This window comes from Hylobates moloch, unplaced genomic scaffold, assembly GCF_009828535.3.
Source record: "Hylobates moloch isolate HMO894 unplaced genomic scaffold, HMol_V3 SCAFFOLD_17, whole genome shotgun sequence".
Taxonomy (NCBI): domain Eukaryota; kingdom Metazoa; phylum Chordata; class Mammalia; order Primates; family Hylobatidae; genus Hylobates; species Hylobates moloch.
Window position 1 is genome coordinate 51,856,618 of NW_026652292.1, and position 27,933 is coordinate 51,884,550.

General features: G+C 40.5%; 1 protein-coding gene across 8 annotated transcripts in view; it reads right to left on the reverse strand.

Moving 5' to 3' along the window:
* The window catches only part of WDR19 (WD repeat domain 19), a 111,252-nt gene that overhangs the window by 21,404 nt on the left and 61,915 nt on the right, over positions 1 to 27,933 (reverse strand). For 6 of the 8 annotated variants that reach the window (XR_004244854.2, XM_032135839.2, XM_058430273.1 and 3 more), the window contains 11 exons: positions 24,205 to 24,262; positions 20,148 to 20,288; positions 19,984 to 20,066; positions 19,088 to 19,171; positions 17,428 to 17,574; positions 16,701 to 16,825; positions 14,849 to 14,961; positions 13,297 to 13,365; positions 4,687 to 4,764; positions 2,744 to 2,840; positions 724 to 848 (listed from right to left, as the gene is read on the reverse strand). Coding sequence is in view for 6 of the 8 variants with exons in the window: in XM_032135839.2 (XP_031991730.1) it covers positions 724 to 848; positions 2,744 to 2,840; positions 4,687 to 4,764; positions 13,297 to 13,365; positions 14,849 to 14,961; positions 16,701 to 16,825; positions 17,428 to 17,574; positions 19,088 to 19,171; positions 19,984 to 20,066; positions 20,148 to 20,288; positions 24,205 to 24,262 (1,120 nt within the window). In the remaining 2 variants the exon portion in view is untranslated. Of the gene's footprint in view, positions 1 to 723; positions 849 to 2,739; positions 2,883 to 4,686; positions 4,765 to 13,296; positions 13,366 to 14,848; positions 14,962 to 16,700; positions 16,826 to 17,427; positions 17,575 to 19,087; positions 19,172 to 19,983; positions 20,067 to 20,147; positions 20,289 to 24,204; positions 24,263 to 27,933 lie in introns of those variants that run through there. The other 2 variants (XR_009210629.1, XM_058430277.1) reach the window with 2 other exon arrangements.

Sequence of the window (27,933 nt, forward strand, 5' to 3'; positions counted from 1 at the left end):
ATATTTATAAAACAGTGGAATTTTATGAAATCCACTAACAATAAATAAACTAACAAGTTTTGGATAAAGAAAGATGCTTTAAGTAAATCTATTTTTCTGGCACAGGTAATACATTTACATATTTCAGAATCGAAACAATATAAGAAAGCTGGGCGTGGTGGCTCATGCCTATAATCCCAGCACTTTGGGAGGCCAAGGTGGGCGGATCACTTGAGGTCAGAAGTTTGAAATCAGCCTGGCTGACATGGTGAAACCCCATATCTACTAAAAATACAAAAAAATTAACTGGGTGTGGTGGCGTGTGCCTGTAATCCCAGCTACTTGGGAGGCTGAGGCAGGAGAATTGCTTGAACCTGGGAGGCAGAGGTTGCAGTGAGCCGAGATTGTGCCACTGCACTCCAGCCTGGGTAAAGAGCAAGACGTTGTCTCAAAAACAAAACAAAACAATGCACACACTATAAGAAGATGCACATGATGAAGCCTGGTCCCCCTCGTCTCCCCGTCTCCCTGTCCCCACAGTGGAGTTTGATGCTGTGCCTCCTGCCCCATGCCTCATTCCACACAAGGCAGTGTATTGTAGACATGTTCTGTCTCTTGTTTTGTTACTTAACAATACAGAGATCTAGGCAATCACTCTAATCCAACGGAGAAGGGCCTAGAGAAAATCTCAATGGGGGACAAACACCTGGCAGGTTATGTCCCAAGTCACTCCATGGGCCTCACCTTCACTAGTATATAGCTGTGCAGAATCATGAGGTTGGTGGCCATCTCGGAGGGAATTTTGATCTTCTGGGATTTTAGTTCTGCATACATACTGAAGAGAACATCGTGTGCATTCCGGTAGTTGCCTTGAAAAAAGGTGGTAAAATGACATTACTGCAAAGGGTGACGTCTGAGGACATTCTGTGGACCCCCATCTTACTAATGGATTTTGTTAATCTTCTTGTTAGTAATCTCTTAATAATGTCTTATTCAAAGCAACTCAGCAGATTTCCTATTTATCTGTCTGTCTGTCTGTCACAGACAGGATCTGGCTCTGTCACCAAGGCTGGAGTGCAAGGGCACAATCTCTGTTCACTGCAACCTCTGCCTCTCAAGCTCAAGTGATCCCCCCATGCCTGGCTAATTTTTGTGTTTTTTGTAGAGACAAGGTTTTCACCATGTTGCCCAGGCTGGTCTCAAGCACCTAGGGTTAAGAAATCCACCCTCCTCGGCCTCCCAAAATGCTGGATTACAGGCATGAGCCATTGCGCCCGGCCAGATTTCCTATTTTAATTGATGTTATGAACATCTAGCCAGTCGCTCTGGTGAAAACTGGTGGTGTCCTCCTTGATGTCTTACTCTTCCTCAGGGCACCCCCCTGGCCCTGAAGTCCACCAGGCCATGGAGTTCTGAGTCTAACTCTCAGTCTCCCAATTCCAGCCTCCCTTCCCATGCCCACTGTGAATGCTTCTCACCATTTCCTTCTGCTGTAGTGCTCATCAGGATTGCTCTGGGCTCACATCTGATGTCAGAGTATGCCTTCAAAACCCTCAAGCCTTGATCCACACCCAAACACCTAAAGGTCACACCCCTGCATAAAACTCTCCAATGGCGCCACTCATGCCTGGAAGTGCAAATTCCTGAGCAGAGGACTTGTGCCCTTCAGGATCGGCCTCTGCGCTCCTTTCTGGCCTGATTTTCCCTCCCTTCCTTCTCCAGGGCATGTAAATGCTGCAGCCTTGCCAGCACTTCCCCACACCCCCATTTCCCCACATCCCAGCACTTTGGCTCCCAGCAACCCCCACTCCCCCTCGTCTCCTGCTCCCCCATCCTTTCAAAACTCAGCTAAAGCTTTCGTTGCCTTCTCTCGTCTCCATCCTCCAACTCTCCCTACCCCAACCTTCAGGATTCTGTGGGTAACCCGGCAGTCGCTCTTATTTTAATTGTGCCTTTTCAGCCTATTTCTCTTTCTAGTCTGGGACTTGTCACCCTGTACAACAACTCTGAATTTACTTTCTGTCTCTCCCATCAAATCATGACCTTGAGGGCTGAATTGTGTGTCAGTTCTCTCTGTATCCTGAGCTCCTAGCACGCATCTGACAGAAAGAAGTTGTTGTTACATCAATGTAAGCTGAATAAAGTAATGACTTATTTGACTGCATATTTTCCAAAATTGTGTCCACATTTATAAAGATTTAAGAAGATCAGCTCATAAAAATTAATGAAGATATCAGACTAATTCTCTTACTCACTCAATAAGTATTGACGAGCACATGTGAGCAGAACCATCCTGAAGAGTCTATCAAGTCTCTGCACATTATAAAGAACTAGGTCTGTTAAGGGCACCGCATCATTACCCTCCATCGCCTAATGTCTCATATTGTTAAGGCCAAACACACGGAATGGAAAGAAAATGCCGTGAGACTGTAGGAAGGGGGTTGTGGTCTAGGAAGGGGGCTGTGGGCTGGAGGGGTGAGAGAGAGGAGACATCATTCATGAGACAGCAACTCTGAGGTTGTGGGCGGGGAGAGGAAATAGCACTTGATAAGAGATGGTCTTAGTCTCTTACATTTATACAGTCCCCTGGGATAGTACATTGTCTAACCCCTCTGAAACCTAGAAATAGTCATCTCTTTAGTCTTTTGGGTTCAAAGCAAGCCTATGTTAGAAACGTAGAGGCTACTTTTTCCTACACAGTAAAGGGGCTGGGGCTTGATTCTGCTGCCTGTTTGGGGAGAACACATATGTATCACGGACCTACCTGCAGACTGCTCTTCTCTGGCAATGATGATGGCAGTCTGGGCAGCTTCTCGGTATTGCTTCAGAGCCATGTACAAGCGGAACAGGTACTTGGCATCCTGACATATAAACCATTATAGAAACATTACTTTCTTCATTAGCTAAGGGGAGATTAGAATTTTGTATTTCAGTTAGAATCACATTCATCTGCCATTAACTGAGAATTGATATTGCTTTAAAAAACTCAATGAATAAAGAATTATTTATTAAACATTTATTCAGAGCTCAATATGGCCAGATGGTATTCTAAGTACTTGAGAAATACTAATGCATTTTAATCCTTATACCCACCCTAGGAAGAAGGCACTATTGTTATCCCGATTTCACTGATAAGAAGCTGAAACAACAGGAGGGGGCCAGTCAGGATTTGAACCACAGGATCTGTCTATTCCTGACCCTATTCCACAGAGTATTTCTCATGTACTTGGAAACAAAATATATTCTTACATGATATATGAACTTTGCAAGCTTTCAATAATTTTTATATGCATATCAATTTTCTCTGACCCATAACATTTTCTTTGGCCTTTGGCCATTTTCCATTCCTATTCCAACTCTAAACAGCTGCGAGCATCTGATGCTGGTTTTCAGAAGATTAGAGTAAGTGGACACCATGGGAGGTGGCTGGAGCAGCTGAAGGGCCTGTATCCTTTGGCTAGTTAACTGAGCTGCTCTGGGTCTCTGTGGCTTTATCTGTAAGATGCAGAAAATGGACTCAGGGACCACTACAGTCCTCTCCAGCTGTGACATTCTATTGCCCTTGCTTCCAATCAGTGACTTAAGTTCACCAGCAAATCTCCTTGAACATAAAGCAAAGGGGAAGAAGGAGGTCTGGGGCATTCTCAAAGGTATGTGGGTCTCTCCTCACCAGGACTGGGAGAAGATGGATGTTCTGTAGGAAGCCACAGTGGGTCACCTATTTTGAAAATATGCTTGTAATGATTTCTTTCTTACTCTTTCTTTTTGAGATGGAGTCTCACTCTGTTGCCCAGGCTGGAGTGCAGTGGCACAATCTCGACTCACTGCAACCTCTGCCTCCTGGGTTCAAGCAATTCTCCTGCCTCAGCCTCCTGAGTAGCTAGGACTACAGGTGCATGCCACCATGCCTGGCTAATTTTATATTTTTTGTAGAGACGGGGTTTCGCCATGTTGGCCAGGCTAGTCTTCAACTCCTGACCTCAAGTGATCCACCTGCCTTGGCCTCCCAAAGTGCTGGGGTTACAGGCATGAGCCACTGCGCTTGGCCAATTTATTTCTATTTTATGTTATAGAGAACTACCTTTATGCTTAATCTGATTTTTGTTAACTTCTATAATTTTTGAAATATAAACAAAGCACACTGAGTTTTAGAGATGAGTGCTAGGTCATAGTTTCAACATCAGTGATCTTTTTTCATAGTTCCTAGAATAAACAAAATTATAACATTTGAGAAAAATTGTATGTGGTGAGGATTGTTATCTAGACGGGCATGGCTATCTCACAGGTGGCAAAGCCAATTTTAAAGAGTGAATATACGTTATCCTCCAAAACGCAGGGTCTGTCTAGATCAAGCTTGTCCAACCCACAGCCTGCAGGCCACATGTGGCCCTGGACAGCTTTGAATGCAGTCCAACACAAATTTGTAAAAACATGAGTTTTTTTTGTGATTTTTTTTTTTTTTTTTTTAGCTCATCAGCTATTGTTAGTGTTAGTGTATTTTATGTGTGGCCCAAGACAATTCTTCTTCCAATGTGACCCAGGGAAGCAAAAAGATTGGACACTCCTGGTCTAGATGATCTACGCTACTGGCAGAGAGAAAATTTTCATGTCTACGTTGTAAAAGCATGATGGGTAAAAACAGGCAGAATCAAACTGTAACTGTAACTGAGACCTGAGGATGCACACGAAGGCCCACGTGTTCAGTACCTTAGGCACGCCATCGTTCTCCCCCAGGAGGTGGTCTATCAGCTGATTGGTCAGCAGTTTATCTTTGGCCTGACCAACCTGTTTAATCGGAGAGAAAGACCCAGTAAATTCAGCATCTTAAACCGAGCAAGAGTGGAGAAAAAGACAATCTTCTGCTTAGGGAGATGGAATAAAAAACATTAATAGTACCCATAGTAAAGTGCCTGAAATATGACATAGGATCAGGGCCTTTCTTCATTTGTTGCTAGAGTCTCCATTAATAAAAATCCATCCTTAGAAGCTTTTTCTTAGCTGCTGTATCAAAATACCATATTTTCTTTCACATGCACAGAGAATGTACTTCTTGAATATTTTTTTTTCTTTTGAGATAGAGTCTTGCTCTGTCACCAGGCTGGAGTGCAGTGGCATGATCTCGGCTCATTGCAATCTCCGCCTCCCGGGTTCAAGCGATTCTCCTGCCTCAGCCTCTCGAGTAGCTGGGACGACAGGCACGCGCCACCACACCCAGCTAATTTTTGTAGTTTTAGTAGAGACAGGGTTTCACCATGTTGGCCATGATGGTCTCGATCTCCTGACCTCGTGATCTGCTCGCCTCAGCCTCCCAAAGTGCTGAGATTACAGGCGCAAGCCACCGTGCCTGGCCCTTGGATGTTTTAATAAAAACTTTCTTAAGTGACTATGACACCTTGAGGACAGCATCTTAAGCACAAGCGCTGACACAACAGTATCACTCCAGGTGCCCTCCTCTGCAGCGGCTCCCTGAGATAATGCTCTTGCGCACGACTACGTGTCATTGAAGTGAGGGTCCCAGCCAGAGGAGCCTGGACAAGGGCAAGCAGCTGAAATGTGGGTGGGGTTCTGGAGAGAAGGCTGGCTTAGAAATCTTTACTTAAAAGTCATCTCTAGGCCAGGCACGGTGGCTCACGCCTGTAATCCTAGCACTTTGGGAGGCTGAGGCGGGTGGATCACTTGAGGCCAGGAGTTCAAGACCAGCCTGGCCAACATGACGAGACCCTGTCTCTCCTAAAAATACAAAAATTAGCTGCGTGTGGTAGTGCGTGCCTGTAATCTCAGCTACTCGGGAGGCTGAGGCACAAGAATCGGCTTGAACCTGGGAGGCAAAGGTTGCAGTGAGCCGAGATCCCATCCCTGCACTCCAGCCTGGGTGACAGTGTGAGACTTTGCCTCAAAAAAAAAAAAAAAAAAAAAGTCATCTCCATAAAGGTGAGTTAAATCATTGAAGTATTGGGTGGTGCTGAGCAGGAAAAATAATGCACCACATTGCAGGATGGGCATGTATGAGTTTAACAGGAACAGAATGTGAGGTCAGGAATTTAGGGGAAGCACTAGGGAATTACAAAATTAGGAGGCTTCAGAATTCTGTGTCTATTAAAAAGGGGTGAGCCAAAAACACACCTGGGGCTCAGCTTGGGGGAAGAAACACTGAACAGTCTTATCATGGTAATGACATTACAATGAGAAAAGCCACCGGGAAATGGAGGAGATGATCACTGGGGACTCAGCAACACGCCTTGCTTGCTACACCTCAGGGGAGGGAGGAGGACAAGTCTGCAAGTGATCTGTCGGGTAGAGGAAGGATGCAGTCAGTAGACTTGAGTAATGAAGAGACGACCCTGAACCTGCAGGTGCAGAGGCTCTCAGGCTGCAGGATTTCTGCACACTGCCCTGCCTGTGGTCATCGTCAGGGGAAAAAGCTAGGCTTTCACCAATCTGTGTCACCTCTGCTCTTGCCACTTCGGTAAAGCAGGGACGTTGGGACATAAATGATAGAGCTTGTTCTCTTGATGGCTTCTGTGGATGGCTTTGGGTGAATAAGCCAGGAGAGAGAAATGGTTAAAGCAAAGGCTCTGGAGCCAGCCTGCTGGAGGTCAATTTAGTGACACTACTTGAGACCCATGTGATCGTGGGCAGATTACTCTTGGGGCCTCAATGTGGGCAATAAAAGCACCTAACTCACAGAACTGTTGTGAGGATTAAATAAATTAATACACGTACAGGGCTTGGACAGGTGCCAAGTAGACAGGACTATCAAATACAGACAATAAAAATACAGGATTCCCAGTTAAATTTAAATTTCAGAGAAGCAATGAGTAATTTTCACTATTACATATGCAAAATGTGGCCACCCCACTGGCAGGGTCAGCACTCGATAGGTGTCCCTATTTTTTTTTTTAGACGGAGTTTCGCTCTTGTTGCCGAGGCTGGAGTGCAATGGCGTGATCTCTGCTCACCGCAACCTCCACCTCCCGGGTTCAAGTGATTCTCCTGCCTCAGCCTCCCGAGTAGCTGGGATTACAGGCATATGCCACCACTCCTGGCTAATTTTATATTTTTAGTAGAGATGGGGTTTCTCCATATTGGTCAGGCTGGTCTTGAACTCCTGACCTCAGGTGATCTGCCCACCTCAGCCTCCCAAAGTGCTGGGATTATAGGCATGAGCCACCATGCCCGGCTGTCCCTATTGTTTTTATCACCAGCAATAATGGCAGCTGCCCCCAGGGAGAGCAGAGCACACTCGAAGTGTCAGGACAGACAGGCAGACAGGAGAGCCAGCAGGGAATAGATGTGGCCAGGCAAAGGCAACTCACGGCAGGATGCGGATGGAATGCTGAGGGGTGCTTGCATTGAAGGGGCAGAGGGGCCAGGGAAGGAGGTGGAGAAGGGACCATCTGGGAAGGAAGTGGAGAACAGAAGATGCAGTGTTCTGAGGGGAAAAATGTCCAGAAAGATGTAGTATAATAGGGTAAAATGTTACCATAACATGGAGTAGGGTGAACACTGAGACGAGACTTCTATATTTAGCAAGTGAGAGATCTGTGGGGAACTTTCCAAGCAAGTTCGTGGAGTGGGGAAGGCAGAAGCTGAGTGCAAGGAGGTAAGGAGGACTCTCCCAACTCACCCGAGGGACACCAGTGGGCCCCACCTTCCCCATCATCTCCCAGTGAGGGGCCTCCTACTTCCCTTACCCCTCCATAAACCAAGGAGGCATTTCAGAGCCTTGAGGTGTTGAGGACGGGGGTGGGTGGGGGTGGGTGAAGCACAAGCATTTTGACGATGTACCCAGTAACTCCGGGGTGTGGCTTCTGGCTGCGAATCAGCAGGTGAAAGCGCACAGATTGTGAGAAAATGCAAGTCACGAGTAAAAGTGATTTTTTTTTTTCCCCAGGGGAAGGTCCCCAAGAAAGAAAGAAAGAAATGGAGGATTGGGAAGGAAACTTGTATCATCTGTTTTCACTGAGCTGGGGACCAACATGTGCTCAATTCAACAAATATTAATTGAGTGACTGCCATGTGCTAAACACTCTGTAAAGAGATGCGTTCTGGACCTTGAGGAACTTGTAAATCTGAAGGGAGTTACTATAGCAATAAGTGACATTCAAAGCGCTTAGACTATTCTAGGGAGGGTGAAATTTCATCCCGAGGACAGTTTAGGAAAGGCTTATTGGGTAGGGGTATGAGATGCAGAGGTGCAGGGGGAGGGGTGTTTTAGGTGTAAGGAGGAAGAGTGAAGGGATGAAGGAGGTGGAGCCCTGAACTATTCAAATAAAAGAGGGCAGTTTAAGGCTGGGCACTGTGCTCACACATGTAATCATAGCACTTTGGGAGGCCAAGGTGGGAGGATCACTTGAGCTTAGGAGTTCAAGACCAGCCAAGGCAACATAGCAAAAATCCATCTCTACAAAAAATAAAAAATTAGCCGGGTGTGATGGCATGTCTGTAGTCCCAGCTACTTGGGAGGCTAAGGTGGGAGAATTGCTTGAACCCAGGAGGTCAAGGCTGCAGTGAGCTGTGATCGTGCCACCTAGGCAACTGAGAGAGACCCTGTCTCAAAATGGGGGAAAAAAAGTGGCCAATTTACTTGTAGCACAGGCTGCTGACCTAGAGGAGTGTAAGAGGTAAGTGGGAAGGAAATGAAGCTTTGGTTTTAGTCCCAGATCGATTACTTTCTATTTGGGTATCTGTAGGTTAGTCATATCATCTTCTGGTACCTCAGTTTCCCCATCAGTAAAATGAAGGAGGTTAGACTGGTTCACTTCCAGGTATTTCTAAGATTTTATGATCCATGAAGGATAATTTGTGAATGAATTGTGGAGGCAATGGGGAGCCACTCGAGATTTTGCAGCTTGAGAATAAAATGACTTGCAGCTGCACTTGAAAAAAAAATTCAGTAGTAAAATTCAGAATGGACTTGTCTGAATGAAGTAATCCCAGCAATAAGTACAAATATATTGGTTTTACTGACTACATGTCCTTGGCGTTAATAAAATTTAACAAAATCCATTAGAAACACAACAATGAGAACGTACTGTGGGATTACAGAATACTAATGGAAGGAGAGAAATTTGACAGCTGTAAGGGACATCCATAATTTTGTCTAATATTCATTCCTTCAACTCTTCTGAGAGATGCTTCTACTTCACTTCAACCATGGAGTTCTAGTGGAAATTCCATGTCTTAACAGACCCCATCTCCATGGCTACTGAACTTTGTCTAGTGGTGGGAATTTGACCCAATTTGCCCAGGCATGATATTCCATCCCTGTGGCCACCAGTTGATTAATCCTGCAATGGACACTTGAACTACCCAAATCAGAGCCCTTCTGGACTTATTAATTAAAGGCAAGTCTTCTTCTTCCAGTGTGGCCCAGGGAAGTCAAAAGATTGGACACCCCGATCTAAGTAATAATCATCAATGGTTGGTGAAATCATTAGGTGAAAAGTTGATGGGAAAGCTTATCATAGATTGATCAGGCCGACCAAACCTACACCCAATAATCAATCTTAACGCCATAAAAAGAGAGACAAGGCTGGGCATGGTGGCTCATGCCTGTAATCCCAACACTTTGGGAGGCCAAGGTGGGTGGATCACCAGAGGTCAGGAGTTTGAGAACAGCCTGGCCAACATGATAAAACATCCGTCTCTACTAAAAAATAGAAAAAAAAAAAAAATTAGCCAGGTGTGGTGGTGGGCACCTGTAGTCCCAGCTATTCAGGGGGCTGAGGCAGGAGAATCACTTGAACCCAGGAGGTGGAGTTTGCAGTGAGCCAAGATTGTGCCACTGCACTCCAGCCTGGGTGACAAAAAATAACAAAAAAACAAAAAAAAGAGACCAAAAAAATACAGGCTATTATGAACTGAGTGTTTGTGTCCCCCTGCATCTCCCAAATTCATCTGTTAAAGCCCCAACCTTCATGTAATGATACTTGGAAATGGAGCCTCTGGGAGGTAATTAGGGTTAGACTGTAGCCTTAAGAGGAAGCGAAAGAAATCTCTCTCCTTGCATACATGTACAGGAAAGGCCACATGCGGACACAGTGAGAAGGCTGCTGTCTGCAAGTCAGGAAGAGAGCCCTCACCAGGAACCAAATTACCAGCACTTTGATCTTGGACTTCCCAAACGCCAGAAGTCATCCGGACTATGGTATTTTATTATGGCAGCCCAAGTTGATTTAAGATATGGCCCTACTAGGCTGGGTATGGTGGCTCATGCCTTTAATCCCAGCACTTTGGGAGGCCAAGGTGGGCAGATCATTTGAGGTAAGGAGTTTGAGACCAGCCTGACCAACATGGTGAAACCCTGTCTCTACTAAAAGTACAAAAAAATTAGCTGGGTATGGTAGCACACACCTGTAATCTCAGCTACTGTTGGAGGCCAAGGCAGGAGAATCACTTGAACCCAGGAGGAAGAGGTTGTGGTGAGCTGAGATCGCACCACCGAACTCCAGCCTGGGTGACAAAGTGAGACTCCATCTCAAAAAAAAAAAAGAAAATGGGTGACAAAGTGAGACTCCATCTCAAAAAAAAAAAAAGAAAAAAAAAGATATTGCCCTACTGCTGTGATGAGAATAAGAAGTACATGGTACCATCTATGAAGTTGTTTTTACAGAAATATCATCTATATCTGATCAAGTATCTAGATTTAACTACTAGTTAGTGGGAAATACAGGGAAATTATACCACAAGGATGTAATTAGCTAAATCAAAATGTCAGAAATTCCTCAGGATAAATGACCCATTTTCTTAACAAATAAATAGCAAGTATGCATGTGGGGGCGGTGTTTAGGAGATATAGAGTTGAAGAGAGAGAAAGAGAGAGAGAGAGTGAGAGAGAACTAGAGAAGAAGGGAAGGGAAGGGAGATGAAAAGAGACTTAAGGCCCATATAAACTAAACGTAATACATGAGGCTTGTCTTGATATTGAGGTGAACTAAAAACTGTATGAAAGCATTTATGCAAGAGTTGAAGAAATTCAAACCCTAACTAGATAGCTGACAATATCAAGGAATTGTTATTAGAAAAACTGGAGCCCTCACACAGTGCCTGTTGGAATGTAAGTGGTCAGCTGCTTCGGGAAACAGTTGGACAGTTTCTCAAAATGTTAAACATAGAGTTTACATATGGCCTAGCAATTTCACTCCCGAGTAATACACTTAAGAGAAATGAAAACATGTGTCCACATGAAAACTTGCACACAAATGTTAATAGCAGTATTACTCATAATAGCCAAAAAGAAGAAACAACAAATGCCCATAAACTGATGAATAAACAATGTGTGGTATATTCATACGATGGAATATTATTCAGCCATAAGAAGGCATGAATTCTTGACACATGCTACAACATGGAAGAGCCTTGAAAACATGATGCTAAATGAGAGAAGCAGGCACAAAAGGCCACATATTATATGGTTCCATTTATATAAAATGTCTAGGATAGGCAAGTCCACAGAAACAGAAAGATTATAATATGTAATACATATAGTAATCAAGACAATGGAGTATTGGTACAAGGACAGACGACTAAAGCAATGGAAAAGACTAGAGGATCCCAAACCAGATTCATACTACATGGTAATTTCATTTATGACAAACGCGCTGTGGTAATTCTGTGGTGGAAAGGATAGTATTTTGATAAATGGTGCTGGGTCAACAGGATATCCACATTGAGAAGAAATATCCTTGACCCCTACCTTACACCATATACCTAATTAATTCGGGATGGCATAAGCCTAAATGAGACAGATAGAACAAACTACTAGAAGAAAACATAAGGGAAATATTTTCATGATCATGGGATAGGCAGAGATTTCTTTTTTTTTTTTTCGAGATGGAGTTTCATTCTTGTTGCCCAGGCTGGAGTGCAATGGCACAGTCTCGGCCCACTACAACCTCCGCCTCCTGGGTTCAAGTGATTCTCCTGCCTCAGCCTCCGAAGTACCTGGGATTACAGGTGCCCACAACTATGCCCAGCTAATTTTTGTATTTTTAGTAGAGATGGGGTTTCACTATGTTGGCTAGGCTGGTCTTGAACTCCTGACCTCAAGTGATCCACTGCACCCAGCTTAAAATTTCTTAATTGGACCAAAAAGCACTAACTATAAAAGATTCATGAGTTGGACTTTATTAAAAGTTAAGAATTTATGTTTGTCAAGAGAATAAAAAGGCATGGCTTGCCTTTGAAGATTGTTGCAACATATGTCTGACAAAAAGACCTGTATTTAGAATACTATGACCTAATAATTCTACTCCTGGATATATACCCAATAAAACTGAGGGCTTTTGTTCACCAAAAGACATGAACAGCTTTAGGGCAGATTTATTCATAATATGCCCAAACTGGAGACAACTCAAAAGTCCATTAACAGAGTAAGGGGTAAATAAACTGTAGTACAGTCATATAGTGGAATACTACACAGCAACGAAGAAGAATGACCTATTGCTGGGCTGGGCACAGTGGCTCACACCTGTAATCCCAGCACTTTGGGGGCTGAGGTGGGCAGATCACAAGGTCAGGAGTTCGAGACCAGCCTGGCCAACATGGTGAAACCCCATCTCTACTAAAAATATAAAAATTAGCTGGGCAAGGTGGTGGGCGCCGGTAATCTCAGCTACTTGGGAGGCTGAGACAGAAGAATCGCTTGAAACTGGAAGGCGGAGGTTGCAGTGAGCCGAGATCGTGCCACTGCACTCCAGCCTGGGCAAAAGAGTGAAACTCTGTCTTAAAAAAAAAAAAAAAAAGACCTGTTGTCAAGTCAAAAAAAGGACACATTGCATACCTAATGCTGACTGAAACTGAACATAAGAGGACACATGCATGATTCTGTTTCTAAATGAATCTATAAGAGTATAAGTCAGAACTGTGGTTACCTTTGGTGGGGGATATTGACTAGGGGGTGACATGAGGGAGACTTTCGGGAGCTGGAAATGTTCTATATCTTGATCTGGGGGGGTTACACAGGTATGCATAGAGGAAAAAACTAATCGAGTTGTACACTTAGGATTTGTGAACTTTACTGTATGCAAGTTACACCTAAAAGAAAATCCAAAGGTTCTTATCTTTTAGACACTCATATTGTATCCACAAGTGAAATGATATGGTGACTGCGATTTACTTAAAAAAAACCCAGGAAAGAGGGTGAGGGTATGAATAAAATGAGGCTGTCTATGTATCGACAGCTGTTGAAGTTACATGATAGGGATGTAGGGGTTTGTAATATTGTTTGGTCTACTTCTGCATATATTTAAAATTTTTTTCAAGAAGTTTTTTTAAAAATGGCATTCTTGAAAGTTTCAGTGAAAGTGTACTTACAGTTTCAATCGCCATTTCTATTGCCACATTATCTTCCGAGCTTGGGCATTTCAGGAAGTGTTTAAGTGCCTGAAAAGAGAATTATAGCAATTAAAAATTTTCAGAATGTTTTCACATTAGGGAAAACAAAGCTTTCACACAGCTTTTACACAAAGTAATTACAGTCTGTGAAAGTATCTTCATCTCAACCAGGGGCTTGCATGGTGTTGGATCTTAAATATATCCTTAAAAGCTGGGTATAGTTTAAAAAATGGAAGGACCCAGTTAACCCTCTGAAGAATCTAGTTCTGATGAAATGAAAAGGCAAAATGTGCCCTTTTCAGTAGGAAGATTTAATTATTTTCATTCATTTATTCTTTCAACAAATAGTTACTGACAACCTGCTACTATGTATGTGGGACTTCGCTAGATCCCGTGGAGAATACCAGGAATGGTATGGCACGGCCCCTCTTTTCTGTGTTATGTACAATCTTACTAAGAAGATCTGTGTGATATGATGATAATATAAGAGACCGATTATTTTAAGTTATAATTGTCTAATTCCTGAACACCGTTAACACCACACTTAGGAAGAAATTTACAACTATAAAAAGACAAATGGACTGGATTGTCAGTGTTTCTTTTTAATAGGTGCTCTGAGGAAGAAAAGATGGTTTTGCATGGAGATGATCCTGAAGGTGTCACTTGAAGGACAAATAGGTTTGTGGTAGGTGGTGTAGAGAGCAGAGAGGAACCCAGATGGAGAACAGGATGGATGAAGGCCTGGCTGTTAGAGGAGTGTGGGACTCTTCCATGGAAACAGCTGGGTGCCAGATTAGGGAGTTCTGGCTGGTTGGTCAAACTATGGAAATTCTCTTAAGTGCCAGCTAAGGAGTTTTGACTTTATCTAAGAGGCCAGCAACAACAAATTGGTGGTGGCCTGTAGGCTGAATTCATACACAGACATGTTTTTTTTTGGCCAGTGAGGTATTCTATAAATATTGGGGCACATATTTCAAAACTGGCAGCCCCAAGCTTCCGTTTCTCTTGAAAAAATCATATGATCTGGCACTACAGGGCCTGGATTCCTAAATGACAACAATTTTATGGAGGTGAGCAACAGCTGGCTTCTTAAGACAAGACATGTGCCATTCAATAGTCCCTATCCTGTTACATGAACAATGTGCACCTTTACCTGTGATGTCCCTTCTTTGGACACTGTAACCCCTGCCTTAGGCCAAGGGGCGTAGTAACAGTGAAAGCAACTATTACTTGGGGAACAAAGGATGACAAACTCTAAAGGCAGACAAACTAAAAACAGGAAAAATAAGAAACTACTGCAATAATCAGAAGCAAGGTCATCTGGGCCTGGATTGAGTTGATGGTGGTTAGAATGAAAGTGACAGATGTGAGATGTATTACGAAGGAAGGTTGTGACTGGGTGCGGGAGGGAGAGGAAGATTTCAGAGTTAGCTCTGAGATTTCAAATCTGAGCGGGAGTTACTGGCATTTACATATATTTCCTACAATTACTCCTGCGGAGTCAGTGTATATTTTCTTGGCAAATACTAACTCGTGAATATTGGCCACACAGCAAGAAGAATTTTCCAGCCTGAAGATATCTCTTTTCTCCTTCAAAGTATAAGGCAATGCTTTGATAATCTTCATTAGTAGTGTCTTCAGAACCTATAACAGAAGTTTACTGCATAAAATATCTGAGCAAAATTTACCTTTTATTGCTAACCTGAAAATAAAATCTAAAAACAAGTGATCTAAAAATAGGTGATTAAAAACTCTTAACAGCAAACATCAATGTAATTATTAATGTCTGTTTTTGTCACAAAACATACTTATCACAATTACTCCAAATATTAACTCTGTTCCATCTTTTTTTTTTACTCTAAATGTGAACCAGGAGAGGAAATTATAAGGTTTTTGTTAGTAATACAAATGGAATCCATCCCTCTCAGCAATGCCTGGTTTAAACAATAGTCTGTATATTTGTCAGACAAGTAGGGAAGATGACATTCAAATAGCCAGTAGATGCTGGTTAAAGACATGACTGTTTTTCCTTTGGCTTGAGGTTTAAATATATTAAGCGTAGAGGAAGAAGGACCCCAAAAGCTGCTGGAATTCCAACTCATTGTTTACATTCACCCATGGGAGTTGGGGCCCAATAGAATACTAAAGTATAACAACCACCGTGTGCTTCCAGCTGGAGGAAGACACCCCTAATATACACATCTTATATAAGACAGACCATATTCTTATGAACTTAGAAAAACTGCTTTAGTGAAATGGTGGTGGTAATGTTAGGACAGAAATGTCATCTGTCAAGTTAAACACTGCCAATTCTAAAGTTGCCTGTCTGTACTCCCTTTTTTTTTTTTTTTAACTCTGTTTTCTCTAATTATCTTAATGACTTCACAAGAAGTCATTTGGGAAGCCAAAGCATCCCAAGAAGGTTTTACCTAATTTGTTTCCTTGAAGACTGAAATAAATATTTTCTTGTGAATCCTAACATCAGTTCTTATGGTCATTTTGTGAATTTTAAAAAACAGAGTAACACAAAAAGAACAAATATTTTATGATTCCACTTACATGAGGTACCATGAATAGTCAAATTCATAGATACAGAAAGTAAAATCATGGTTACCAGGGTCTGGAGGAAAGAGGGCAATGGGGAATTATTATTTAATGGGAACAGAGACAGTCTGGGATGATGAAAAAGTTCTAGAGATGGACAGTGGTGATGGCCGCATAACAATGTGAATGAATGTACCAAATTGTACACTTTTAAATGGAAATTTTATATTATATATATTTTAGCACAATAAAAAAACAAAACACAAATAACATTATGTATGGTCTATGAAATGAAAATCTGAAAATTATTTCAGTAGTTTCTAAAAATAATTGCAAACAGGAGAAGAAAACCTCTAAGCAGGCATTCTCAGAATATCAAATTCTCCTTTGGACTGTCCAAATCTTTGAAAAACACATCTTGTGTATATCACTCTTCATCAAAGTAAGCATTTTTCTTAATTTACAACTCAATTTTTTAATGAAAATATTTACATTTTCAAAAATCATCTGCGTTTCCTATCATCTTCATTTTGAAATCTTTGATTTACTACTGGCTGGTAAGTAGCAGGATTTGGGAAATCTAGCCTCTCTTGGAATTCACACAAAAAAACCCTTAATTTTTGAAAATAGTCCTTTTTAATAATACCATCTCACCTTGAAGTAGCAGGGATCTTCAAATCCAACACATAACATAGATACATGTGTGTCTATGTATAAATGATAAACATTTACACCAAGCGCATTCTTGTATGTATACCAATCTGATAATTAGATCATAAGAGAGAAAGTGTTTTTATGATAAACATCTTGAAGAGAACCAGGGAAAAAATGATATTTACCAATAATATCTGCATAGATTTCCATTTTGTTGTGTTGCTGTGCCAGTGTGAAAGCTTCATTGTTACATTTGGACATGACAAGAAACTGGATGGCAGACCCATAGTCACCAAGCTGTAGAAAAAACCTAAAGCAAAGTACTTTAATTAGCTAGACTCTTAATATAAATTTGTGATTTACAAAATGTTTCAACCAAGAGAAACCACTTAAAAATCAAAATTTATTAGATAAATTGCAGTTCTTTTTTTTTTTTTTTGAGATGGAGTCCCACTCTGTCACCCAGGCTGGAGTGCAGTGGCGCAATCTCGGCTCACTGCAGCCTCCACCTCTTGGGTTCCTGCCTCAGCCTCCCAAGCAGCTGGAACTACAGGCATGCACCATCACACCCAGCTAATTTTTTGTATTTTCAGTAGAGATGGGGTTTCACCATGTTGGCCAGGCTGGTCTCGAACTCCTGACCTCAGGTGATCCACCCACCTCAGCCTCCCAAAGTGCTGGGATTACAGGTGTGAGCCACCACGTCCAGCATGCAGTTCTATCTTATATGCTTACACTTGAAAGACATACTCTCGTCTGCTGACCAGAACAGCCTTTGAATTTAAACACTTAGACCTGATAAAAAAAAAGACTAAATATTCCTTTTGAATTAATATATTTGATGATAGAAGGCAGAGGCTTACTTTTATGGTTAGTTTTTGAAAGTCCAAAAATATTAATGTATTATGTTACCTGGCTACCATTTTGGCTCCATCCGGAGACTGGGTCTCTCTAACAATATTGACAGCTTTTTCAGGATTATTGAGGTGATCCAGATAGATGCGGATTACGCTTTGCCATTGTTTTGCATTCTCATAAGCCACAACAGCTTCTTTGTATCTATAAAAAAATAGCTCACATAAACTTTTTTTAACACTGTCAATTTGGGGAGAAAATTTGATAAATATGTAGGACACTTTTAAATTTTATTGATGGTGACTGCTTATTTTTCCTGAATTTCTTTTTCCTTTATCAGAAAAATAACAGGAACCCTCCCACTAAAATGTTCTGTTTAGGAATTTGATAAATGAACAGTAAAATATCAATATTAAATTGTATTTTCCCATCGGAATCAAAGCTATATATTTTTAAACATTTTACTGCTTTTTTTTCCTTTTAAGTAGGAAGATTTTAATAGTAATATAGAAAATATAGATTTTTTTTCACAATTATAGATACAGCTTAATGGTGATATATAAAACCTTTATATATCCTCACTCACAAAGCTCAAACCTTTGTGTTGACCTCTAGATAGAGCTCAGGACCCTTCTTCAGTTCCTGATCAGCTCTCAGCTCCCTCCATTTCAACAAGACATTCAGTGTATATCTCTATTTCCTAAGGTTACTTTTCTAAAAGTGAAAGGTATTAAATCTCCTTTAAAAGTTTCTTAGTAGATATTTCCAAGTTAATTTCCAGAGGCTACAGAAAGTTATACTTCTTTAAAAAAATTTTTTATTTTTAAACTTTTATAGAGACAGGCTCTCTCTATGTTGCCCAGGCTGTCCTCAAACTCCTGGCCTCAAGTGATCCTCTTGCCTTGGCCTCCCAAAGTGCAGGGATTCCAGGTGTGAGCCACCACGCCCAGCCCAAAAGTTACATTCCTATCGGTTGTGTACATATAAGCACATTTTGACAACGTGGTTATTAGTTTAAAATAAATATTTCCAAATATGACAATTACTATTAGTGAGGTAGAACCTTTTCATGTTTACATCAAATACAATTTCATAATTGTGTTTTCCTCCTCTGGCACTTGTGTTCTTGTCTTTAGCCTATTTTCCTATTAGTGTCTTTGAGTTTCTTATATTAAGTAGTGGGAGATCTTTGTATGTTTAGGATATTAACTATCCATTGCTATATTTTAACTGTATTACAATAGAGTTATACATTTTTAAATACAGTTAAAATATAGCAATGGATAGTTAAGCAGCTTAAACAAACTTAAACAAGCAGCCATATGTGGCTTAAGCAAGCAGCTGTATGTGCGGAATTTACGTTTCTTCACTTTTCTTTCCCCCTGCATCCGTGATTTATAAAATAATAATCCTCCTTAATAAAATAACAATCACTTTATTTTCATGCCATATTATATCAAAATTTCAACTTCCATTATAAAGCCCTCAAATAAAAAGAGATAATAGTCTGTATTTGAGTATATGAAAGAAACACTGAGGTATATGAGGCACAGGAGGATTTTAATAGTCTGGCACTTCAGGCCAAGTGCCAGGGGTAGATGGAGGTGTTTTCTGTCTTTCTCTGCTTTGCCTTTCTTACAGGGTTGCAAATATCAATGGTTAATTTGTAAAGCTTACATTACTTTAAAATGGTATAAATTTGAGAAAGTGTACAAACCTTCCATCTGCTTCCTTGGCTTTGGCATACTGCAAGTGGATCTTAGGAGAAGAAACGTGGGGCAGAAGATCACCAACTTTTGCCCTGGAAAGGTAGGTCCCGGAGAACAATATGAGTACTATGTTCACTCCAAAAGTAGTCTGCTATAACCAAATGTTAGGTTTTAGGATTCAAAAACCAGTTATTACTATCTTTCAAAAATCTTGGCTCCTGGCAGGTTGCAGTGGCCTGTAATCCCAGCACTTTGGAAGGCTGAGGTGGGCAGATCACCTGAGGTCAGGAGTTCAAGACCAGCCTGGCCAACATGGTGAAACCCCATCTCTACTAGAAAAATGAAAATAAAAAAATTAGCCAGGGATAGTGGCAGCATGCCTGTAATCCCAGCTACTCAGGAGGCTGAGGCAGGAGAATCACTAGAACCCAGGAGGTGGAGGTTGCAGTGAGCTGAGATCGTGCCAACTGCACTCCAGCCTGAGCAACAGAGAGAGATTCTGTCTCAAAAAAAAGAAAAAAAAAAAAAAAAAAAGAAGAATCTTGGCTCCTATAGGTAAAAGCTGATTTCATTGCTTTTTCTCCTAACACCCCCTCCACTCCTACCTCTAAAGGTAGAAAAATGGTTAGTCCATTAACTCTTTTATGACAACAGGGTTTTTGTTTTTTCCTACTAATTTATCTGATTAAGGATTTCTCCACACCAAACCAGGAGAATGTGCTATTCTTTGGGAAAATAACTATTAATATGAACTTATCTAAGGAGAACAAAAGAGATGAAGAGCAGGTCTAGATAGGGGAACAGAATGGACAGGGAGAAAGCATGGCAAGGAGACAGGTGGGGAGACCCCAGAGGCACGTTCATTTCCAATCCTGTTCAGAAACAAACCGCAGGCAGCTCTTACCAATTCTTAGAGCGGATGTAAACAGATGCTGCTTTGTCATAGTAGAGACCTTTTTCATACAGTTGGCCCGCTTCTGAAAATTGCTAAAATAAGACAGGATTATTAAAATACTAAGTTATTATGTATAAAAGACCACATGAATATTGATGCAGAGAAAAGAGGACCTTCATATTCTCCAATATGGCTCCACAGTCTCTTTTAAGGACCCTGCTGGGATGCTTGAGGGCTTGGTTAACCCCTCGACGTATGTCTCCCATTCTTATGGACATCTGGGCCACTCCAGCCAGACAAGCTTCATCATGTTCCTGCAATCACAAGGCAAACACTAACAAATCAGATTCTAACTTAACACGATGTGTTTAAGACAGAACAATGAATTTAACTCTAAAATGAGTCCAAAGGTTATGGTTTACTTTCATCTTTTCAGGGAAGTCTCATGATTTTAAAATAACACTTGAGTCTTTTTTTTTTTTTTTTAAACCAGCTATTACAAAATTATATTTTGTTCTGCAAAAGCCTAGATCAACTTTATGGTTAAGACCAAATTTTTACTATCCCTCATATGTCTTTTTGGTATAAAATTTAATATAAAAAGTAATATACTGGCTATATAGCATAAATGCTATGAATAAAATTAAGAAAATCATTTATCAAATTGAAGATTTCTCTATGAGGCATGATTAAACATAAAAACTTCATTTCTTTAGTAATTGTTAAATTCATTAAAGATACCAAAGACAGCTAAAGAACTTATCAAATAACTAATCTCTACTAGTAAGATGTAATGTCAGATTATATTTTATCTAAATCAGCATGTCTAGTAAAACTTTCTGTGATGACAGAAATGTTCTGTATCTGCCCTGTCCAATATGGTAGCTACTGGGCATTTGAAATACGGCTGGTGTAACAGAGGAATTGAATTTTAAAATTTATTTAACTTTAAATAATTTAAGTAGACACATGTGGCTAGTGGTTACTGTATTTGACGATGCAGATAAAGAATGAACTGAAATTGATGTAACCAGACAAAGAAAATGTCAAAAACCTAAGAGATAAATGAGCAAAGGACATGATCAGACAATTCATTAAAAAATACAAGTGGAAACAAAATACAATTGGCCAATAAATAAATAAAAACATGCTCAACTTCACCAATAATCAAATATACATAAAATATCTTTTTTGCTTATAAAATTGGTAGAGATAAAACAACTGATAACATTCAGTTTTGCTGAGAATGAAGGGGATACTAACATACATGGAGGGTGTGTGAATTACTACAATTTCTTTTGAACAGCAATTTAGCCATGTCAAAAATGAAAAGTACCCTTTGTGACTTATAAGAAAATATTCTTCAGAAATACTATCATAGGTAGCTAAAGATACATGTACTAGGTAGAATATTCATTGCAGTGATTTTTAAAAATGAATTTAATTTTTAAATTTTTACTTTTAATTTTAAAAAGCTGTTGTTTTTTTAGAGAGACTGGGTCTCATTCTATCGCCTAGGCTGGAGTGCAGTGATGCAATGCTACCATACCCAGCTAATTTTTTATTTTTAAATTTGTAGAGATGGGACGGGCATGGTGGCTCAAGCCTATTATCCCAGCACTTTGGGAGGCTGAGATGGGTGGATCACTTGAGGCCAGGAGTTCAAGACCAGCCTGGCTAACATGGCAAAACCCTGTCTCTACCAAAAATACAAAAATTAGCCAATCGTGGTGGCACATGCCTGTAATCCCAGCTATTCGGGAGGCTGAGGTACGAGAATCGCTTGAACCCAAGAGGTAAAGGTTGCAGTGAGCCAGGATCTCACCACTGCACTCCAGCCCGGGCAACATAGTGAAAGACTGTCTCCAAAAGGAAAATAAACAAATAAATTTGTAGAGATGGGGGTCTTGCTTTGTTGTCCAGGCTGGTTTTGAACTCCTGGTGCCAAGCATTCCTCCCACCTTGGCCTCCCAAAGTACTGGTTATCACTAGCAAGAGCCATTGCGTCTGGCCTGCAGTATTTTTGATGATAGAAAAAACCCCACAACTATACTTCAGAAAGGTAGTGGATAAAAAAAATTATAGTACATCCAAACAGTGGAATATTAGAAGCTCTTAAAAGATTAAGACTGGCTGGGTACGGTGGCTCATGCCTGTAATCCCAGTGCTTAGGGAGGCTAAGGCGGGAGGATGGCTTGAGGTTAGGAGTTTGAAGCTTCAGTAAACTACGATTATGCCACTACATTCCAGCCTGGGAGACAGAGTGAGATAAAAATAAAAATAAAAATAAAAATTTTTAATTTTATTACAAAAATAAAAATAAAAAATTTTAATTTTATTACAAAAATAAAAATAAAAAATTATCTGGGTATGGTAGCATGTACCAGTAGTCCCAGCTAATAGGGAGGCTGGAGCAGGAGGATCACTTGAGCCCAGGAGTCTGAGGCTGCAGTGAGCTGTGATTCTTCTACTGCACCCCAGTGTGGGCAACAGAATGAGACCCTGTCTCAAAAATAAAAAGATTAAGACAGATTCATATGTATTGATTTGGAAAGGCCATGAAGAAAGCAAAATGCTGCTTTGCACAGAGTGAATACTCCATGATCTTTGCTGAGTGAATGGAAATGAATGATTTAATTTTTGGTAAAAAAAAAATCCATATTTACAAGTATGCTTAGAATAGCTTCTGGATGAAAACATATAACATCATTAACAGTAGTTACCATTAAGGGGTGTGGATGGAGGAGGGAATACTGGACTCACTTTTCTTTCTTTTTTTTTTTTTTTTGAGACAGAGTTTCCCTCTTGTCGCCCAGGCTGGAGTGCAACGGTGAGATCTCAGCTCACTACAACCTCTGCTTCCCAATTCAAGTGATTCTCCTGCCTCAGCTACCCAAGTAGCTGGGATTACAGGCGTGTGCCACCACACCCGGCTAATTTTGTATTTTTAGTAGAGACAGGGTTTAACCATGTTGGCCAGGCTGGTCTCCTGACCTAAAGTGATCCACCGGCCTTGGCCTCCCAACGTGCTGGAGTTACCAGCGTGAAACCCCGTGCCCGGCCCTGAACCCATTTTTTTTGTTTTTGAGATATAGTCTCACTCTGTTGCCCAGGCTGGGGTGCAATGGCGCAATCTCAGCTCACTGCAACCTCTGCCTTCCGGTTCAAGCGATTCTCTCCACCTCAGCCTCCCAAGTAGCTGGGATTACAGGCGCCCGTCATCACGGCTGGCTAATTTTTGTATTTGTAGTAGAGATGGGGTTTTGCCACATTGGCCTGGACTCACTTTTCATGTTAACATATTTTGATGATTTTTCAAATTAGCTATCATGAGGTTGCATTACTTTTGTAATAAAAATGCTATATATAAAACAGAAAGTCAAAAGATTTTCAACCTTCACAAGACATCACCTAACTTAAAAACAGCAATTATTATTATAAATCTTAGGTTTTTAAGCTAGAATTCTGGGATGGGAAAAAGAGGTGGCACAGTGGGTCATGCTCTCCAGGGTCATCTTAAAAGATACAATATGAGAAAGAAACGGCAGAGTGAAGTTTTATGGATTGGGAATTCACTTTCAAAATGGTTATTGAAACTTTTTTTTTTTTTCAGATCTCGCTCTGTCACCCAGGCTGGAGTGCAGTGGCACAATCTTGGCTGACTGCAACCCCCTCCTTCCAGGTTCAAGTGATTCTTCTGACTCAGCCTCCTGAGTAGCTGGGACTACAGGCGTGCACCACCACGCCTGGCTAATTTTTGTATTTTTTTTTTTTTTTAGTAGAGACGGGGTTTCACCATATTGGCCAGGCTTGTCTTGAACTCCTGACCTTGTGATCCGCCCGCCTTGGCCTCTCAAAGTGCTAGGATTACAGGTGTGAGTCACCGCACCTGGCCTACTGAAACTTTTAAAAAGAGCAAAAGGAAAAACCTTATGAAAATCATAGCCTATAAGTAAGAAAGGATAAAAATCTTATTTCCAACTTTAATGAGACTTATATTAATAATGTAAAACTTATCAGACTGATAAAAATATTGTCATCATCAGATTTTAAGAGCTTGAAGTGTTTTAAAATGATTTAACTATTTCCTTGCAAGGTTGTTAGTAAACCAAAGAAAAGGCTCACCTGCTAGATATTAAATACAATACAAATAAGACCATGATTTTTAAAAATGAAACTGAAAACAAACCCAGAGATACTTAGGCATATCTTATCTTTATCCAAGGTTACCTTATTATCACCTGTTATTCCTTTCTCATAATGAGCCAAAGCATTTACATAATCACCCCTGAAAAAAAAAAAAGAGTGAATTTTAATATATATTTTAGAATTTTATTTACATATACTTTTTCCTTTTCTTTTTTTCTTTTCTTTCTTTTTTTTTTTTAGAGACAGGGTCTCACTCTGTTGCCCAGGCTGGAGTGCAGTGGCACAATCACAACTCACTGTAGCCCCGACCTCACTGGCTCAAGTGATCTTCCAGCCTCAGCCTCCTGAGTAGTTGAGCCTATAGGCATGTGCCACCATGCCTTGCAAATTTTTAAAAGAATTTTTTGTAGAGACAAGGTCTCACTATGTTGCCAGGGCTGGTCTTGAACTCCTGGACTCAAATGATCCACCACTTCGGCCTCCCAAAGTGCTGGGATTACAGGCATAAGCCACCACTGGGGCGTAGTAGACCAATTTACAAATACAAGATTTAAAAGATAATCTTTGTCACTGAGTTGCTTAAGCTCACAAAAGATGTGGAACACTACAGATGCATTCTTTCAAAGTGCAGTCTGTCATTATGTTGCTATTTTAAAAGTAATTATTAAGCTGGGTTATGCTATACTATAAGGTACTTACTGTGTGGTATGCTAGGCATTTTGAAGAGCTACATTAATTTTTTTTTTAAATTCCGGGGTACATGTGCAGGATGTGCAGGTTTGTTACATAGGTAAACATGTGCCATGGTGGTTTGCTTTACCTATCAACCCATCACCTAAGTATTAAGCCTAGCACGTATTAGCTATTTTTTCTGATAAGAAGCTACATTAATTTTATTGGCTACTTTTGGTTAATTATTTCCTTTGGGGCACTAAATGACAATCATGTGACTATAAAACACATTTTTTTTTAACCAAAGGCCCAATATTTACAAGAATATATACTGAGGGAATCTGGAAGGCTGTCAATTTATTAAAGGGTAGAAGTGGAGGAATACATTGGAGATTACAGTACTGAGGGCTCTGGTTCTTACACCAAGAGAAAGTATTAATATACACGATATAAATAATATTCCCGGGCCAGGCACAGTGGCTCACGTCTGTAATCCCAGCACTTTGGGAGGCCGAGGTGCACGGATCATGAGGTCAGGAGTTCAAGACCAGTCTGACCAACATGGTGAAACCCTGTCTCTATTAAAAATACAAAAATTAGCCGGGTGTGGTGGCATGCACCTGTAATCCCAGCTACTTGGGAGGCTAAGGCAGGAGAATTGCTTGAACCCGGGAGGCAGAGTTTGCAGTGAGCTGAAATTGCACCACTGTATTCCAGCCTGGGTGACAGAGTGAGACTCCATCTCAAAAAAAATAATAATAACAATAATAATCTTCTCTTCCCATGACTGATGCTAACATGGATCTGCATATACAGAAGACTTTTATCATTTCAATTTATTTTCATTGTTTGGGATAGAATGAATCAGCGATTTGCCTAAGATACTTTTTGGGATCTATCTTCCTCTAAGAAACCATCTTCTCCAGGATAAATTAATCAGCTCTGAAATGGCATGATTTGAGATCTACCTTATCACTACTTTATCAGCTTAGGCAAGGTACTAAACCTCTCTAAGCCTCATTCACTTTCCTCATCTATTAATGTACAAGGATATTTTTGGAAGAGAAGCTGTTCTGCAGTTGAGAACTTTCTTTTGGTCAGCCTAGGACTCCATAGTCAGCAATGTTCCTAAGTGGAAATTACCAATATGGACCTGATGACATCAACCAAGCTAGGGATTTTTCCTGAGAATAGGGAGGAGACACTCTCAGGAGATATCCCTAGCTCAGCTGATATAATCAATTGAGTTGACAGTTCCTCCCACAGGAGTCTGAGATTTTCCTTGGGCAAGCTAAATTAATACTTTGGAACTCTCACTTTATTTTTATGTTATTTTTAGCTCACTGGATTATTTATTATTTTATTTTGAAGCTCTCATATGGAACTAACTCATTAGTTTAATCCCAGACTTTAGTAAGTTAAATCTCACCCAGACCTGATAGACTGGCCCTGCTTTGACCTAATCAAGGTCTTGGATGCATAATGAAACAGACTGTTGAAATTGAACACAGGCCTAGGGTCTTAGGTGTCAAAGTCATAGCTGGTGGCTACTCAGGTATTTGATGACAATGAACTATACCTAGGTTAGTTCCTATTATCACAAGGAAATTCCTTCAGACTATTGGGGGCTAGAGTGTGTGTACATTAGGGTCCGAAGATTTGCATATGAATATCAGTGAAAGCTTTGACAATCAGTGGCTTCATGGTCAAGTGATGAGCAGAAAGGGTTAGAAACAACAACACAGAGGCTTTCAATTGAACTCAGTTCATCTGACCATAATGAGACAAGTTTGAAAATTTGTTACAAAACTTCAATTTTCCTGAAGGAAGTGAAAATCGAAGTGTTCAGGATGGTCTGAGGGCTTACTGGGGTGTCTGTACTCTGACAGGACTTGGTGGATCATCTTTCTTTCTTAGCACAGAAATTTTATATTCTAAGACTCAGTCATCCTCAGGAGGCAGGTGGAGGGCCAGGGCAATGGGGCCCTGTCTCTTGTGTTATGTACTAAGATTCCAACATCACTTTTTGGTATAGGCATTTATAAGGAACAGAAATGTGGCAAACTGAAATCAAGATTTGTTAAGAAGAAAATCTCTATAACGTTTTTAATCTGTAGAATAGAAAATTTGAAATAAGATATCATGGTTAGAAATGAAAGAGTACTTCTTTTTTTGAGACAGGGTCTTGCTCCACTGCCTAGGCTGGTGGGTAGTGGCGTGATCACAGCTCACAGCAGCCTCAACCTTCTGGGGCTCAAGTGATCCTCCCACCTCAGCCTCTCTAGCAGCTGGGACTACAGTCATGTGACCCCAGGCCTGGCTAGCTTTTTTTTTTTTTCTTTGTAGAGACAAGTTCTCATTATGTTGCCAAGGCTGGTCTCAAACTCCTGAGCTCAAGCAGTCTTCCTCCCTTGGGCCTCTCAAAGTGCTAGGATTACAGGCACGAGCCACCGTACCTGGTCCAAAGACTACTTTTTGACAGAATAACTCCTACAACATGAATTTATGTGTCAGTATTCTCAATGAATCCAAAGTCTCTATGACAGTAAAGTAGAACTATGTAAAAATGTTTTTAGAAAAAATCAAACGTTAGAACTATACTTTCTTTGTTTAAAGACTAATCTTTTTTCATATTTTAATATTTTTGAAAGTTGGAATGTATCATAATAAATGTCAAAAGAAATCGGTTGTCATTACACATACATGTACAAAATTATATTTGCAAATAAATTATTCATTTATTTTCTCTGCAGATATTTGCATTGGTAGCACCAACCATGGCTGAATGTTAACTTAAAACTGGATCCTAAATGCCTCTAAAATTACACTTCGATGCAACACTGCAATAAAAATGTATAGTCTGTCAATTAAGACTATTGACAATTAAGAGGGTCTAGCAATTAAGATCACTAGAAAATTCTAAATTTCTCAAAATAGATTATGGAATTTCCAAAAGCAAGAGAGATTTGTGACTCCTATTCATGCATCATAAAGGTCTATTACTCAAGCACTCAATATCTTCCTGGGAAGAGTTTTTGGCTTGAATTGCAACAGCAATTGTCTAATTTTCATACATGTGCAACTCAAAAAAGAAAAACTGTAATTAAAAAAATCATTTAGTTAAAAAAATGTATGTAT